Below are 18169 nucleotides of genomic sequence, written 5' to 3'. Positions count from 1 at the left end.
TCTTGACATGCTTAGGAGTTTCTTAATGCATCTAGTTGGATACTCTAGAAACAGGATGCTGGATCAAGCCAGCACAACACTTCTTGTGCTGCTCTGCGGGGTGGATTTGGCCCACGGGCTGCTTGGGGCAGATAACACGTGCAGCCTGGGGCCAGCTCAGTTAAGAGAGCCCGTGGACAAAGGAGTAGAGCCATCCTTTTTGTCATTTTTAAATACGTGGTTGATTTCCTTATTCTGTCATTTTAAATTTTGTGCCGTGTGTGTTTTCTTAGTTTCCTGCGTTGATTTTATTAACTGCTGAGTCTATTCACTGCAGCAGGTTAAAAAAAAAAGGTCTAATAAATAAATAGTTCAGAAAAGTGACAAGAAACCCTGAACCTGCTCTTCCCCACCTGCTTGTCTGAAAGTACTCCATCTGACTGTGGAAGTGAACAGACATGGCTCCAAAGGCATCACATTTTCACTTCCCCACCCTTTTTCTTCAAATCTATTTGCCTGATGCTGGTTGTGTCCATAGAACAAACTTGGTTAATACCGACCAGAGTTAAGTTAAGTTGAGTTGCATTGTATGAATCCAGCATCCTCCCTCCCTCCTTCCCTCACCTTGCTCCCTCCCTCCTCCCACCTTGGAGGCAGGCATTCAGAAACATTTTCTATGTTTTTTTTTTCTTTTTCCCAATAGAAGAGAAAATATGTAGCTCAGGTTGAACTGTGGAGTCTTTGGTGCTCTGAGAACTTGGTGGCTTGCTTTTTTGTTTGCATTTCCCCCCCTCTGGGTGGGAATAGCCTCTTCCTCAGTTTTGGACCATCAAGCTAGAAAAAGAACTTAGAGAAAGGGAGGAGGAGACAGGAAAGCTATGAGAAAAGCACACGTTTGCCTGTGGAAAGTATTGGGGTTTTGTGGTGCTTCCCTTTCCACTCTGAAATTGTGCCTTCCCTCAACAGAAAAAAATGGACCTTCATGAGAAGCATTACAGCAGTAACAACACAGCCAAAAATGGGACTTCAGAGCTGTCCCCGAGATGAGATCTATCAATGGACTTTGAAATGCCTAACAAGGAAGACATAGAGGACCATGTGGGGTCCCCATAAACATTCCTAGGGCATTTGTGTTGAAGACAGTTGAAAGAGTCGCACTACTGGTGAATAAGCCATTATTCCTTGTGGGGCAGGTTTACTCTGTTCTTTGTATGCTGGTTTGATGCAAGTCTTAATCCATCTGGACTCCACGGTAGATGAGGCTTTGTGGTCTACATTAGGCTATTGGAAGAATATTAAGAGGCTCTCTGAGCCTCTGAACTATCCTGTTCTACACAGGTAAACCTTGATGGCCTATCTGATGGCTGGGTTTTGGACAGGAAAAAAAGAATCATTTCCTGGCCAAGGTAGGAAGATTAGGTTCATAGGTTGGATATTTGGCACAAAGGTTGGATCTAGGCAAAGAGTTATGATGTCTGGCGGGATGATACAGAACTCCCTCCAGGTACATTTCTGAAATGCACCTTGCTGATGTTGCGTTGAATGCTCATGTTAGGTGCTCTGGCAATAATTCACACAAGGGCTCAAATGGCACTTAAGTAAGGATGAAAGCACTAGGAAGAGGTTCTATTATGGATATAGGTGAATGGTGAAAGATCTTTCTTAGGAATCCCCTAATGTGAGGATGTGTTGAAAGCAGCTCACCACTCCCTAGGACTAGGACTGAAGATTGCCACTTACTGGTACAGAATGGTTGGCTGCAGACCAATATGGAGACCTATCTGTAGGAAGACCAGGATCTTAGGGATGGAGATTGACATGATGAGGCCCCCTTCCTTTTGGTCCCTCTACAGAAAAGTCACCATATTAATTCATTTATGTGGATCATGTATGTCTTCATGGATCCATTGTCAGACCTTAGGCTGGTGAGCTGGTCAATCTCCAGCATCTAAGTATAGATAGCCAGGGTTTGGGTGGTTGAATCTTCTTGGCTCAGCAAGTATGCTGAGACCATGAGCCTCCATGGACAGGGGTGATAGGCTGATTGAATCCAAGTAACAGTCTCAGTTTCCCAAGTAGACCAGACAGGAAATACAACAAGATGAACTAATTCTATTTTATTGTAAGGCTACAGTAACAGAATCTTGCAAGTCTGAAAGTAAAAATCTCCTGCCATCCCTTTTTACCACCTGATCAGTTAGGGTGGATCCTTTCTAAGTTTCTTTCTCTGCCCATTATTCAGTTGTGGGCTCCTCCCCCTTTTATCTGATCATACCCTAGGCAGCATCTCTCCCATCCCCATCTTCCAAGGTCATTCTCACATTCCATTACAAACAGGGACTCCTGGGCCATTTGAAGGTCATCAACATCCCAAGTCTCATATTTTCTGCAGAAAACTAGATATGAAAAGAAACAGGGGGAAGGAACATAATTCATTGGGCTAGTTGGTGCTAAAGACATTTGTTGCCTCTGGGATGAAACAAGTTGAAGTGCTCCACCTTGTGATTAGTGGGTACTGCTAAGAGGTCCATCATCAGTTTTCCAAAGGTGAAAGTGACATATTGAATACCCCAGGGTTGAGGCTTCATTCACCTAGGCCCAATCTTTACAACTGAACTAACCTGTGGCCATATTGTGGATTTCTTGAACAGGTTCTGCAATAATGGAAGGTATGTTTTCTTCAGCCAAGTGTGGAAGCTTGATTGCTTCCTTTGTCAGCTGTTTTGATCTTTCTCTTTCTCGATGTGGAGTTGGTGACCATGTCCATTAGCCCTGACTTTTTATGAGATAATCCAAAATGAAGGTATACATATATTTTATGTGATCTGAAGTGGGCTATGATTGTCACCATCACCTTCATAGGAAAATGGGTTAATTCTAAAACTAACTCAAAACCATTTTCTGCAAGCATGGCAGAAGAATTTAAAAAGTTCAACAGCCTGCAGTGATTTTGTAACGGTTCATTTGGCCTAATAAAAAAAGTATATGGATTGGGTTTTTTTCCCTCATGGCTTCTTGACCAATTTTATTGCTTTTAATCCAAGAATTGGATAAGACTTGAAAGGAGCAAGGAAGCTAATGGGTTCTTATGATAGTCAGGCCATCATCATAGACTGCTAGATTGTCACTGTATTTTGGAGCCTGAAGGAAAGTGATTATCCAGAAACAAAACTAGATGTGCGAGATTTCTGTCCGTTATGAAGTATTACTTAGCTGTCCTCTGGTGGACGCACAGAACCTGCACGTACCATGCACCACTTTAAGGGGCTATTTATGAGCTGTATTTTTGAGCTTTCTGGTTTTTGGACATAATTGATGATTCAAAAGATGTAAAAATACTCATAGCTGTATTGCTCCACCAAAACAAATTAAAAAAACCCAACCCAAAATTAAGAGTTAGGAAAGACATTTCTTAGAACCAATAAAAAAAGCATAAAATAATGCAAATTTTATAGTTCTCCATGATTCATCAGGTATGAAGTTACACAAGAGGACTATTACAGCTTTCCCTACTATTTGTATTTCTTGGGAAATATTATTTTAACCACTTGGGAAAGACTCATCTTTCAAGAAAGAGGATTTTTTTTACAACCTGAAGAAAGAACTATATGTTTGCGGGCTCATTCCCTCCTAACCACTTGGTAAGATCACACAATTTGGATTAATTGACTTCTTTGTTCCTGCTCTGTGTCAGTTCAAATCTGTGAAGTTTGCTCAAGTCAAGAGATAGATTAATGAGTTCACCCAAGCATACTTAACCAATGTTCATCTGGTCAGTTTTCAATAAACTGTGAATAAGGGTCAATAATGGGTCCTATTGAGGTGTAGATCAAATTAGTTTAAACAAATTCATGCTTGAAGAATGTTGGGAAAGATCTGGCCTACGAGAGGGCAGAAAGTTAATCAAATGAAGTCTTGCAATGGGATACTTCTGAACACAGAAACGTTGCTTGGAGCCATAGCTTGAAGCAAAAATTGTTTTAAATGGACCAGAAAGCCCCTTAATTTGCTTTAACAAATCCACATTTAGTTAGTCTCTCTCTCTCTTCAGTGGAAGGATGCAACATTGCAAGAATTGGTATTCAGTTTAAGTTCATGGAAACGTTGGCTGAACCATAAATCACAGAGATATTACATACTGTGAAGCGTTCTTTTGAAGTTTGAAGGAGAGAAGATAATGCACCTGCAGTTCTTCAAAATAAAATTGAGTAAGTAAAACAATGACATTTGCCTTTGTTTTCTAGAGCCCCATATGACTATGGAGGAAAGCTTGTAAGTAGACAGAAATAATGTTAAAAGAGAATGTGCATTGCTGTTGCCTAAATGCACTTAATCTATTACTGTTTGGCATTAAATTACTATTTTCTCACATAGCCCTACTGTCAATCATCATTAGTTTGTCTTTTAGTGAGAATACAGATTATCTATGTACCTACTTATGGAGTGACAATAGTCTTTGATTTTGCTTTATTTAGTAGGTTGCTAAGATGTAGAATTATGCTTCTTTAGACCTTTTATTCTTCCAAGACAGGGTTTCTGAGATTCTGGGTGAAAAGTATAGTCTGATCTAGATAATTTGATAAGGGTGGGAGAAGGTTGACCTACAACTGTAGAAATGGAAGGAGCCACTGAGGTCATTAACCCAACTCCCTGCTCTGTGCAAGAATCCAGGTCAAAGCATTCCAGACAATGGCAGTTTAACCTCTACTTCAGTATTTCTCAACCTTGGCAGCTTGAAGATGTGTGGATTTCAACTCCCAGAATTCCCCTGCCATACTTGAACACATCCAGTGGAGAACTCACCAGATTTTGGAGTAATTGATTCTGCTGTCTTTTCAATGAACTGCTTCTCCTAATGTGCAATCAGAATCTGCTAAGATAGCCAGAATAGAATTGGAGTTACAAGTGCTCCACTAAGAATAGGGAAATGCAGAGTCTACTCCTCAGATGCAAAAGGCAGCTGGGTGACCTTGGGCCTCTCAACCCAATTCAATGAGAGGCAGTCTGACAAGCCGGCTGATAAACAATACCCCTTGTTGCATTATGCACCAATAGGTCTGCTGTAAGGACTAGGCAAGCAGAATGCAAAAACCAGCAGAATGGGCAACCACAGTGGACAAACACCTGAGAAAAACCACCACCATCAGAAATTAATTGAAATGATCCTCTACTGTGTCCCCTGGAATGATAGAAATAGGACTGGCTCTCCTTTTTGGTAGCATTTTTTTAGGCTTTTGAAGGATGCTATAATATCCCACCCACCCAGGTTGTCTTCTCTCAAAGCTAAACATCTCTATCCCTGGTTCCTTCCATCTCTCTTCCTATGACTTAGTTCACAGATAGTTGCTCTTCCCTCTTGCTGGAAGAACAGTCCAGATGTAAGTCACCCAGTGGAGGTTCCAAGAAATTACTAATGTTTTAGTCTAACAATCCATCAGTATAGTATCACATCTTAATTGCTAGAGCCTAAGACATAACAGCAACAATCTACAGTAGCAACTTGCTGTAAATGCCAGACCTGTCTGCCAGACTGCACACTCACACTCACCAATCCTCATCCCCAGAAGAGACAGGTGGGTCCTTGTCAAGATGAACAAGAAGCTGGGCAAGTCCAGGAAATTGAAGCAGAAATCTTTTGCTTCTGGAAAGCTTCTGCTTCTGTAGAAAAGGTCAGTGCTACTAGCCAGAAATTTGTTCTAGGGTTTTGATTCGTTTTCTATGCTGTACTAAGTTTCATGGTCTCCTTTTATGCAAATATGGAGTGTTTGATTTCAGCCTCATCCATATTTTAGGCTATGTCTGGAAAGATGGAATTTTTTCCTTAGGATCTTTTGAATTGTACTATTTTGAACTCTTCCTTGTGACGGGTGGCACTCTGGGCAGAAAATGCTTCATTTGTAGCAGATCAGTGCCATCTTGTGATCTGCATGAAACACTGCATTGGATTTTCCTCCCCCCACCTTTAAAATTTGCAAGCTGCTGTATCCTAGGATCTGGGCAGTTCTGTAATTTACATTCTTCCACGCAGAATGTTTGGATTTTAAGGTTTTAAGCTAAGAGGGGGAATCTGTAAACTTAACTTTTTTAAAAAAAATAATAAACTTTGATTTTACCTCCTGGGAGGTTGATTTATCTCCCAAGGAGTAGAGAAGGGCTAATTCTCTAGCCATGATGTTTTTATGCCAAATGACCAGGATGGCACTATCAAGATTACTTCAAATTTTGCATTTTGACTTTTCAATTGCTAGAAAGGCAGCACAGGGAGCGAAACCTTATTCCTCAAGTACACCCGGGTTACGTGGTGGATAGCAGGCGAGTCACCTGCCAGACACAGGTGGTCACAGAAGGAAAGAAGGGTGATAGTAGAGCTTCTGGGAGAGGTTTGGGATTTACAGCTTTGCACTTTGCAGACATTTTGCTCCATGACCAGCAAAATGTTGGGAGTGACAGAAGAAGCTTGGTGTCAAATGAAATATCAAGAATCATGCCTACTTAGTAAGAGATACAGGTGTTTATAAAAAGCTAGTACAGGAAAGAACTAAAAACAAGGCATGTTAACAAAACTCCTAACAACTCTTGGCCTCTCCCCCAAGATGACGCAGCTGTTCCATTCTTTGACTTTCCATACAGGGTAAGAATGCTTCTCCTCTTCTTTACTTTTCTCTGCTTTCTTGGCACCTTCTTCTGAACCAGGAAACTAAGCGTTGGAAACCCTAGGGTGACACATTTTATGCTCCACTATTTAGAATTCTTCAGGATGCTTATATTGATAATGGGGTAGAGGAGTTGGAATTTATTTTTAATACAACTTTTGTCATGGATTATACCTTCTTTAGTTTCCAGTTTAGCCCAATTTAATCATTTTAGTTGAATATATGGAAATGGCTCTATTATGAAGCAGATGGATGGGTGATTGTCTGTTTTGTTGTTATAGTTTTTTTGACACTACTTTGCCTATCAGTAACATTTAAATTAGCTTCCTTTTTGGTGCAACCTTCATTCTTTGTCCCCCCTCCATCAGCTTCCTGAAACAATCTAGGGAAAAGTGATCAAAGAACCCAGATTTTAACCAGGTCAGTAAAAGTAACTGCATTTGCATGTTCAGTGCTTATCTTAACCTCCACTTTTATCCTTGTCATCTCTGCATGCTGTGTGAATGCAAAGGATGTACTTAGGATTCAACATAGAATATGAAACTATCCATTATGTCCCTCCTTGGATTCTTTCTAAACAGATACACCCTCTGTATTTTCATTTTCTTCATGGGAAATTCACACCAGTCCCATGATAATTTTAGTGCCATTTTCTTTTTTATAGCATCACTTTTTCAGCTGGTTAGTTGAACTGCACATGGTAGAGAGCATAGTTTTGTATACAGGTATTCCAAGACTTGGCAAATGTCTTAATACTCATTAGAGAACTTACCTTTCCCACAGATATCACCAGCTTAGCCCACCCCAAAATGTGTATCATTTCACATCATTCCAACAGGTAAAACTAGAAAAAGTGTTTTTAGAAGCAGTGGATGGCTACTTCTACCCATTCTTTTATTAGTGTTACCTAATTAACTGTTGGACCTCTTCAAGCAAAAGTTCTGAGAATCTTTCTTCCGAAGGAGGTGATCAGCACCCTGACCCTGGTAAATTCACCAGCTTTAAACCTTGCTTTAGGTACACTAGGTGTGGACTTCATGCACTGGATAGATCCCTCTTCTCTCTCAGCCAATAGTAATACAACCCTGAATGTTAAGCACCGCCTACCATCTCCAAGAATGACCTGTATAGAACAGTTCCAGATGTAAAGATCCTGCATTCCTGACATCCTTAACCCTATAAAGACAACCCTTTGCTAAGCCTATCTAATTTATGCACACATTGTTCATGCGGCAACTTAAAATTTTACTTACCAGCACAAAGTCCAGAAAAGCACATAGTATTGCAATACATTCAGGATCGCACTCTTATCTAAGGGGGAACCAGCAGCACCCTTGTTTCAGGTACACCCTTGTATAACAGGACAGTTAAGCAGTTAGCAACTAAACCCACCTGGCTGGGTTTTGAAGGCTGAAGCCCGTTCTAAATACCTAGCTGGTACTTACTGTTACTTTATAGGTCAAGATATTGTGCAGTTGCATATTCGTATGTGTATGTGTGCACAAAGAACTGGAATGCTGCCCCCAACATAGTAAGTAAAAGCGGCTGCCGCCTCATTCTTGGATTAGAGAAAGTGAGAAGATTCCAGCAAATACTGTCTATAATTCCAGCAGCTAATCTCAGTGTTTGGCTTCTTGGGAGTTTCGGTATATGTCAAGTATTAGAATTTGGTGTTGCAAGCAGCAGCTCGGATTTAACTACTCCTGGGAAGGATAACCCCTTGAAGCTGTCTTTTGGCTCAAGGACTCTGTAAAATATTACTTGCCTCCTCCCACTCCCTTCCTCTTAGGCCTAGCACATGCCTTTGTATCCAATACTATTTTACTTTTTAAAAAATCTTGTAAAATCCAAAATACCGTGGAAATCAACTCCTGGGAGACAGGTCTCAAAGTTGACCAGCCTTTCTATAGACTAACCACGGAAGTACCTACTAGCAACTTACAGGTTAGAACTACTCTGCCTAGGGTGGGGGTGGTAGGGCAGAAGACAATGACAAAAGCCCATTCTTTTTGCCTCCTAGGAACAAGCCAGCTTCTCCACCACTGAATCGTCTAGCTCTGCACAGCCTAGAGGGGCTCAAGTCTTCTTCTGTCCTGCAGGATTCTTTCAAGAACTTAACCTTCTCCACACTCAAGATAGGCCACCTCCCAAGTATGCACGCATTATCCGTATTTTAGAACAGGAGCGCTCAGTGTCCTCCAGCTCAAGGGCCATGTTTGGCCTCAAGATTGGCATGCTAGAAGCCACACTGTAGAAAGCAGGGAAGAGAAGGGAAAGTGATGGTCAGGACCAAGACAAAAACTAAATTTAACTTTCAATTAAAATACCGTTAACAGGATTACTTCCAGTGGTATTTTAAATTTTTTCAAACAAAACTCGGGAAACAACTCTAAAAAGGGTTGAAAGCCACACCTGAAGCTTTGGGCCCATGCAGTTGTGGGGCCCAGATTGTGCATCTCTGTTACCAGACTTCAATTTTCCAACCCATTAAACATTCTAGAGCTTTAAAGCTTGCAAGGAACCCATTCAAAGACTTCACTTTCACACCCCATCCAAATCAGACACGCCTGGAACGTACTCATAAGCACCATGGAAGTTATAGCCCCCCTTTCTATGTTCTGCTCTTCTTCTATATCCTATAATTTCTTCAGACCTATTCTTTTCTGGATAACCTAGCCTTTCAAAATAGCCTGCCTTCTTTTTAAAGGCCCAGAACAACATCCCAAGTCGTTCCAGATCAAGCAGCTCCAAGCGCATGGAAACCTCCGTGCCTCCTTTTGGCAGGCTGGGTGACAGGCGCTGCGAATCTCCCGAAAGTCCTGCCACGATCAGGCAGGGATGCGACATCACCCACACATCACCTTTATTTAGCAATGTTCTTTTTTTTTTTTTTATTTCCAGTTTACGGTGAAAAGATGCTTTTGAATCTTCAATTAAATACTCCATAAAGAAAAACAAAAAAGGAAAGAAAGAAAAAGGGAAAAAAAAATATTTACAAATTCAGGTGACCGGTAATTGAATCCTTTTTTTTTTCATTTGTGTTGTTTGCTTTTGTTTTCCTTTTCATTACAAGCACAGCTCCGTTAACTATCCAGCGCAGACGAAGCGGGTCGCGCCCCCGTGCGCTCGAACGCGGGCACGGAGGGCGAGGGTGCGAAGGGGCGAGGTTGGCCCGAGGGGGCCAAGGCAGCCGTGGTGAGCTCTGTGGAGGGGAAGGGAAGCTCAGAGCTGCCCTCACCTCTTGGCCAGTGACACGCCAGCAACTTCCAAGCAAGGTGGATGTTTGAAATGATTTCTGTTGCGCTTGCAAAACGTTTTAAAAGAAACATCCATCCAGGGGGGTTACGTTAATTCCAGGCGGTGATCCAAAGAAGTGGGTGAAGATCTGAGAGGACCGGGGAGAGCAGTTTGTGGACGGTTAAGAGTTCTATTCTCCAACCTCAAAAGATTTAATAAGTCTATATTTATATTTTATATATATATTTATATAATCTCTATATTTCAGCAATAAAGTGGAGGGGGAAGATGGCAGGAGCGTAGGCATTGGGTTGGCTACCCACCCCCTTCCATCGACATGTGTTTCAGGTGCTTTGCACCAGCAGAGCCGGGCCCCCGCTCATTAAAATCATTCAGGTGCCCGGGCGCTAGCCTGGGTGCTGAGCGGAGTGCCCACAGCAACACCTACCTCCTTCAGCATCAATTTATTATCGTCAGACACAAACCAATACAGGCTGTTAAAACAAAAAACGGAAAAAAAAAATCCCAACCAAAAAAAAAGGTAAAGAAAGAAAAAGAAGTCCTATTGGAGGTGGGGGGGAGGAAGGATCGCAGAAGTCAGTCCTGCGTCGGGTTCCCCACACCACCGCCCAAGGGAGTCCAGGCTCCGAGGAGGGGCCAGAGCAGCTGGGCAGGCTTAGTCTGCCCCCGCCCCCCCTTGTGGGCTCAGTTGTTGTCGGATTCGTCCTCAGCTTCACGCAACCAAGTGTAAAAGGCTGTGACCGACTTGAGGGCAACACCCTTTCCTTGCTGCTCGGCTGGGTCCTTGCTCGACTCCCACTTGTAGAAGGCATCCTCTTTAATCACATCCTCATCGTACAAGGCATCGAAGAACATTCGGAGAAGATCTGGAAGCAGGGAAAGAACATCGCCCCGTGAAAAAGCTTGCCCGTGCAGTGCATGCCTTGACTGGTTTCTACGGTATGTGGTATTTCCTCCTGAAGGTTCAAGGTCTTTGGCAACCTCAATGCTCTCCAAGCGTAGCACATTTATACATTTTGTACCACCCCAACCAAACCAGCTCAGGGCAGTGCACAAAAGGGGAAACCCAAAACAGAGCATCTCCATAATTTAAAAACACCCGCAACGACAGGACAGATCACCTATCGGCCAAGGCCACTTGAAACAAAATGAGAGAGAAGCGGATGGATCAATGCCAGCCTCAATGGCAACACTTTCTACCATGTGAAGGCCTGACCTCTGACTCCAGGCTCCTTGACCTAGCATGGAAGAAGGACTTTTAGCATGTCCTCTTTAGTTATTTGCATTGACCGGGCAGAATCACATGTTGGGTGGTCCCTGAGATGGTTGAAAATTCGGTCCCCAAAATTCTCCAGCTGCCGGCTGTACGGGTGAAGAATCTGGGGAGTGCAGTTCCTACCCAGTGTTCAGAAAGCTGTCTTATAGCAATATCAGATTAGTGTCTTTGTTCCAACACTCCCTACTTTTATAGGTCACAGCAACTTCAGCCACAAGGAAACAGCCTTTCCAAAAATTACCAGAATTCCTCAAGTAGGGAGAGCCCAACTGTCCAAGTCTAATTTTCTCCCTCCTATGAAAATGGTAGATATATTGGCCTTCCCCCAACATGGAGCCCTCTGGATAAATTGGACAACTCCCAGGATGACAGTTGTACTGGCGGAGAGGTTTCCAAGTTAAGAGTCCCAACACATCTGGGAGGCACCAAGTTATGAAAAGCTGGCAAAGATTAAAGAAATGTTGGAAAGGCTGTTTCCAACATTTTCAGGCCTCAGAACCAAGCAAGAGGGCTGGACTGTTTTTTGTTTTTCTTTGCAAATCCCTTTAAGAATTTGGCAGCTGCCAGTGTGTGAACATTTGAGAAACAGAAATTACAATGCAGTGGCAACTTTTGAGGGTTGTCCCTCCTAGGCTTTGGAGGACAATATGTAATCCTGGGACCCAGGTAATGCACGTCCGGGGTTGATCCTAAGAGGCCCCATGGGGATTTGTAATGTTTGTGGGGGGGTTTCCTTTGCTAGGAAAACAATGACAGTCAGACAGTTTTGTGAGTGCCTATCACCCAGCACTCCACCCCCAGAGAAATCTGACGTTCTTGGATTAAAGGGATGTGGTACAATAAGATGCCACCCAGAGCATTATGATCACAAACATCTCATAAGAGAATGTTTCAACCCAGTGTTTTTCAAACTTGGCAACTTTACAATGTGTAGACTTCAACTCCCACAATTCCCCAACCAGCACATACACATCTTAAAAGTTGCCAAGTTTGAAACACACAGTTTTAACCACGTGGGAGAACAAAAATGTATTACTTAACCTCATCAAAGCAATCCCTGCAAAGAAAGGAGGAACAAAAAGGCCTGATCCTGTATTTAATACCCAATGATAATCAGTCAGTGAAGTTTTTAAGAATCCAATCTTCACGTTTTCTTTGGAAACCATCTGCCAGAGTGTCTTCAAAATTCAGCCTTAAGGCTTGATAATTTCAAACTGCTTTCTGTCATGCTGATCAAAGGATATGTGTGTGTGTGTGTGTGTGTGTGTGTGTGCGTGCAATTTTTCCCTCCATTATAATCAGGCACATGTGTCTCATACCAGAAATATCCAAATTCTGCTATCTGAATACATGATCAAGTAGAAGAGTGCAATGCATTGACTGGTTTCTGCAGTATCTAACCCAGTGTTTCTCAACCTTGGCAACTTTTAAGCCAGCCAGGAGTTGAAGTCCACACATCTTAAAGTTGCCAAGGTTGAGAAACACTGATCTAACCAATTTACCCCAGTCTGATGCCTTCCTGATACATTCAGCTTCAGTGTCCTGATTTGCTAACCAGTTGTCTATGGGGGCTGGGAATTAGGAAAGTGGAAGTGCAGCATATTGGAAGACACATTGGGAACATCGGCCTGATGTTTTTGAAAAGCCCAGAAGCTTTTTCAGAGCACCCAGGGATTTTTTGCTTCCTCCTCATCCCCAGCAACTAATATTTCAGAGATCTGTTGGATTTAACAAAGGACATACAGATATGTTATCCTGGCTGATAGACTTCTATCACTCCCATCAATTGCTCTTAAGAATACGCTTATTATTAAAAGTAATCTAGGCTTATCTTAGGAAGCAAATTCTGCAAGTTGTACATTTGATGTGAAACATCATCTCTTATCTTATCTGTGTTAGTTCCACACCTCAGGTTTATGGCATGTTCCTAATTTCAATCTTCATTACAATTGTTATGATTATCGTTTTTATCATGACTAAGGTAATGAAGGAAAAATTTGGCTCTATTTGCTCCATACCATGCCACAGTTTTAGAAGCCTGCATCATTTCATTTCTTAAGCTACAATTCTAAAAGACTCACTTTTGAGTTAAAAGGAACAGGGTCATCCCTCCCCTCCCCACAATAGCCAAACTGAACAGCTTCAAGCACCTTAGGTTTTGCTGTATGCTCACACTGTTGCAACTCACCCAGCTTGGTGTTTTTTTTTGGGGGGGGGGAGATTCTAGAAACGAATTTGCAAAACACTAACAAATCCAAAAATGTGGCCACCTCGTAAGGGCATCAGGTTGCTCATGATTTTATTTTCACGTGGCCTGTCCTTTAAGATTCAAAGTCCAATTTTCACAAGAGGGAAATAAGCATGTTGCATGATCACAGCTCAGCACAGTTTAGGTCTGCTACTCGGGATGAGTTCTCGCCAGTTTCCACATTTCTGGTTGGGGAATTCATTCCACTGACTCCCTCCCCCCCTCCCTCATTAGAATCACTTTCCTGAATGGAGAGGAAACTTACTTGCTGGCTGGTCCAGCTTCACCACTAGGGCCTGTAAAGCATAGAGGGCCTGCAGCTCCTTATCTTCATCGCTCAAGTATTTCTGCAGCAGCTTGGCTCGGCTCTTAATCACAAGATTGTCCATCCGGTAAGGATTCTCGACTGCAGCAGAGGAGGAAAGGGAAAGGCCAGATGAAGCTCAGTGACAGTTTTCTGCATAGCCCCAAGGAGCTTATTAGCCACATTCAAAAACTCTTCCCCCCATCCCTGCCTCTGCCATCTCAGAAGAACTGCCTCTAATAGGTTCCTGGGACTATCAGGGGTCTCATTCCTCAACATTCCTGTTAAGAGAACAATCTCCTCTAACTCTGGACTGTTCCCATCAACCCCAGCTAGCACAACCTGATTTGGTGAGGGGTTCAACTTGATCAGGGTTTGCACTGCCCTCTTCACCTTTCACACTGTGGGGAGTTACCAAGGCCTGCATTATTCAGCTCTGGCAAGATTTTTTTATTCCTCTCTGCTCCTGTTGGACCTCTCAGAACTTGGGATTATAGTGAAAAGAAAGTTGCAAGAGGTGTTTGCTCTTCTTCAAGGCCCAGCCCAAGAGGAAATGGCTGGAGGATGGAAGAGGAAGGCATGAGCTTCTCGCATACCTGAAGCCCAAGGGGACAATGATACCAATTCCAACTTAGAGAACCACTAAAAACACTTCGCTCTACCCCTCCTTAATGGCTGACTATGCCAACAGTGGTAAGCCCAAATGGAACTGGTTTGGTTTTGGCTTCACTGTTGCATGCACCTAACCAACCACAGCTTATTCAGCACATCATGGTGGAGGTGTCTAGCCTTCCCAAAGTCATCCCTGCCTTGGGTGTGGTGGATTTGTGAAAAACATATCCCAAGGCACACTGCTGAGCCGGACCAAACTTTGGCCACAGAGGTCTCCGTAAGTTGCTGATGTCCAGCTCTAGTTCCAGTCAGCTGGATAGGGCAATGGTGAAGAGTGCTGGAGGCTGGAGTTCTGCAGCATTCAAGGGTTACTCTGGGTCTCTGACGTGCCACCTTAGGGAGCCTGCCAAAACCACCAGCTGCTTTTTGTAGCCCGACCGTACTAAGGAGAACCAGAGAACTAGGAAACACTGCTGAGGGATTGAAAGGAGGCTGCTCTCCTCAGCTGACAGTAACTTCACCCACTTAGCTGCACGGGATTCCCACAATGTGTGCCTCCCCCAAAGCTCCCCCCTCCTCCCGCCCTTTGACAAGTGTAAAGGCTTACAGACTACAGCTGAATGGCACACTGACATCATCAGGGCCCTGATAAACATACTGGAGGAGACCTGCTGTTCACTCAGGTTTACCTGACGGAAGAAAAGATGCTCAAAATTAGTGGTTGGAATTACCCCTTTTGACAGCCCTAATGCAACTCTCGGAATCTTTTTTCCCCCCAATACAAAAACTTCACCCACAAGGGATGTTATACATCCTAAAAGCTGCAGTATGATTTTCTTTTTTCACAGGAGGCGTGGGGGAGGAGTATGGGGGTGGTAGAGAGAATACCTAGCATGATGGGGAAATAGGACAGTGAACACGCCATGGTGCTTTTTAAAGCATTAAAGCCGCTAGAGTCACATAAAAGTGAGATGGGCGGCTATATAAATCGAATGAATGAAATGGAATGAATGAATGAATGAATGAATGAATGAATGAATGAATGAATGAATGAATGAATGAATGAAGATGGGTGGGTGGGTGGATGAAACAAATAAACCACTTATTGAAAGCATGGTCCACTTTTGGCTTAATGGAGCAACTCTGGCTCAAGGTGACATGCAAATTAGGGTGCACTTTTTTGGTAGATTTCTGGCTTGCTCCTGATTTGGTTTTCCCCCTGTCCAAGCCTCTAGCCAATCCACAAAAGGATGAGGCAAGAGCAGCTGAAGAAGAAAGGAAAACAAACCAGGAACTGGCAAAACAAGCCGAGATGTCTTTACCTTGTCTGTAAGAACTAAGGCAAATATGGTGTGATGTTAGATCCTGTTCAGTTCTTAAACAGAAGAAGGGAACAAGGAGACAGTCATCCTATCCTCTGAGCAAAATGGTAGAAGGGCCTAAGAATGTATGTTGAGGTCTGTTCAACTGCCTCCATCGTATGCAGAGAGGCTGCTGCTTTTCTGCACTGGGCTAAAACTGCAATCTGCAGGTCTGATCCATGGGGCAATGCACCTTCCTATTCAAGTACAATTTCTAGGGAACTGTCAACAACTGCCCGGGGACTCTCACCCTTCTGGCAAAAGTCAACACTGACCAGCTACCGCTAGTTGGCCCTGGATCACCCTTCCCAGCGCTTCAGTCCGGGGAAATAGCTTCAGCTCCAGAAACTGTGAACTACTCGCTCAGGTTAGTCCCTTCTGCCTTTGTCTGTGGAGAAGGTTTGCCTCTTCCCCTACATGTCCCTGCTCTCCCACTTAGTTTCCAGACAGAGCAGAGAGAGATTAGTTCATTCTGCAAGATCTTCCCACCTTGGCTCCCCAGTGAAAAAAGGTCCTGTACAAGCCCTTCAAAGGATTCCTCACCTCAATCCAATCATATATTCTTTGGTTATTGGCATTCTCTTTTAATAGCTTATCTAGTTGTCTGCAGAGTTCTTCAGAGGTGAGCTCCTTCCGACTAGGGGCGTCCGAACTGTCGCCCATGGTATATTCGACTTTCTGGAAACAGAAATAAAAGGGGAGCAGATCTGGTTAGGATACCAGGTGACAGTGCTGGATGACAAACCCACTCCAGCCCACATGAGGGCATTAGCCAATGGCATAGGACCAATTAGCCATGGTACAGGAATGGGCTGAGGATCGCCTTCTCCCAATAACATCTGCCCATTCCACATGGTCCCCCAGGGAGGGCACGTTCCAGGTCCCTTTTTTTAAGCCTTGTCATCTTATGGGGTCTAGAAAGCGCGACTTTTCTGTGGTTGCCCCTGTTCTTTGGAACAATCTGCCCCCCTCCCCACAAATATACAACAGGCCCCAACTCTTCTTGATGTTAGGAAAGTTCTTAAGACCTGGCTCTTCCCCCAGGCATTAGGGGTCAATTGAGTGGGAGTCCCCCCTCTGTGGTTTGTTTTGTTCTGTGCTTGGTGGCCATCCTACATTTTAGATTTTTTATTGATATATTATCAGTTTGTTAGTTTTTTTTAAATTCTTTGTGATTTGTTTATGTTGTACACCACCCAGATGGTCTGAGTTGGGCAGCCTTATAAATCTTGAAATAGATAGACAAACCAACCACTCCAAAAGAATCACTCCACAAAGGACAGACAAGAGATTGAAAATTCAAAACAAAACCACGCCAACTGCACTAAAACGCCTGGCCTGCATATACCACTGCATTATGCTTAGATTTACAGTGGGGCAAAAAAGTATTTAGTCAGCCACCAATTGTGCAAGTTCTCCCACTTAAAAAGATGAGAGAGGCTTGTAATTTTCATCATAGGTATACCTCAACTATGAGAGACAAAATGGGGAAAAAAATCCAGAAAATCACATTGTCTGATTTCTAAAGAATTTATTTGCAAATCATGGTGGAAAATAAGTATTTGGTCATATCAAAAGTTCATCTCAATACTTTGTTATATATCCTTTGTTGGCAATGACAGAGGTCAAACGTTTTCTGTAAGTCTTCACAAGGTTTTCACACACTGTTGCTGGTATTTTGGCCCATTCCTCCATGCAGATCTCCTCTAGAGCAGTGATGTTTTGGGGCTGTCGCTGAGCAACACGGACTTTCAACTCCCTCCAAAGGTTTTCCATGGGGTTGACATCTGGAGACTGGCTAGGCCACTCCAGGACCTTGAAATGCTTCTTACGAAGCCACTCCTTCGTTGCCCGGGCGGTGTGTTTGGGATCATTGTCATGCTGAAAGACCCAGCCACGTTTCATCTTCAATGCCCTTGCTGATGGAAGGAGGTGTTCACTCCAAATCTCACGATACATGGCCCCATTCATTCTTTCCTTTACACGGATCAGTCGTCCTGGTCCCTTTGCAGAAAAACAGCCCCAAAGCATGATGTTTCCACCCCCATGCTTCACAGTAGGTATGGTGTTCTTTGGATGCAACTCAGCATTCTCTCTCCTCCAAACACGACGAGTTGAGTTTAGACCAAAACGTTCTACTTTGGTTTAATCTGACCATATGACATTCTCCCAATCCTCTTCTGGATCATCCAAATGCTCTCTAGCAAACTTCAGACGGGCCCAGACATGTACTGGCTTAAGCAGGGGGACACGTCTGGCACTGCAGGATTTGAGTCCCTGGCAGCATAGTGTGTTACTTATGGTAGCCTTTGTTACTTTGGTCCCAGCTCTCTGCAGGTCATTCACTAGGTCCCCCCATGTGGTTCTGGGATTTTTGCTCACCGTTCTTGTGATCATTTTGACCCCAGGGGGTGAGATCTTGCGTGGAGCCCCAGATCGAGGGAGATTATCAGTGGTCTTGTATGTCTTCCATTTTCT

The 18169-nt window shown here is 43.4% G+C and overlaps 1 protein-coding gene across 16 annotated transcripts in view; it reads right to left on the bottom strand.

Moving 5' to 3' along the window:
* Positions 1-9506: 9506 nt before the first annotated feature.
* Positions 9507-18169, bottom strand: part of EIF4G1 (eukaryotic translation initiation factor 4 gamma 1) — an 88369-nt gene continuing 79706 nt past the window's right edge. For all 16 annotated transcript variants that reach the window (XM_088132376.1, XM_088132382.1, XM_088132383.1 and 13 more), the window contains 4 exons: positions 16235-16369; positions 14938-15019; positions 13680-13820; positions 9507-10756 (listed from right to left, as the gene is read on the bottom strand). In XM_088132376.1, coding sequence (XP_087988502.1) covers positions 10575-10756; positions 13680-13820; positions 14938-15019; positions 16235-16369 — 540 coding nt within the window. In that variant the 3' untranslated portion in view covers positions 9507-10574. The remainder of the gene's footprint in view (positions 10757-13679; positions 13821-14937; positions 15020-16234; positions 16370-18169) is intronic.

This window comes from Python bivittatus, unplaced genomic scaffold, assembly GCF_059951505.1.
Source record: "Python bivittatus isolate LINGU-HERP-01145 unplaced genomic scaffold, Pbiv_v1 ctg000980_np1212, whole genome shotgun sequence".
Lineage (NCBI taxonomy): Eukaryota > Metazoa > Chordata > Lepidosauria > Squamata > Pythonidae > Python > Python bivittatus.
This window is presented reverse-complemented; position numbering and strand designations above follow the sequence as displayed.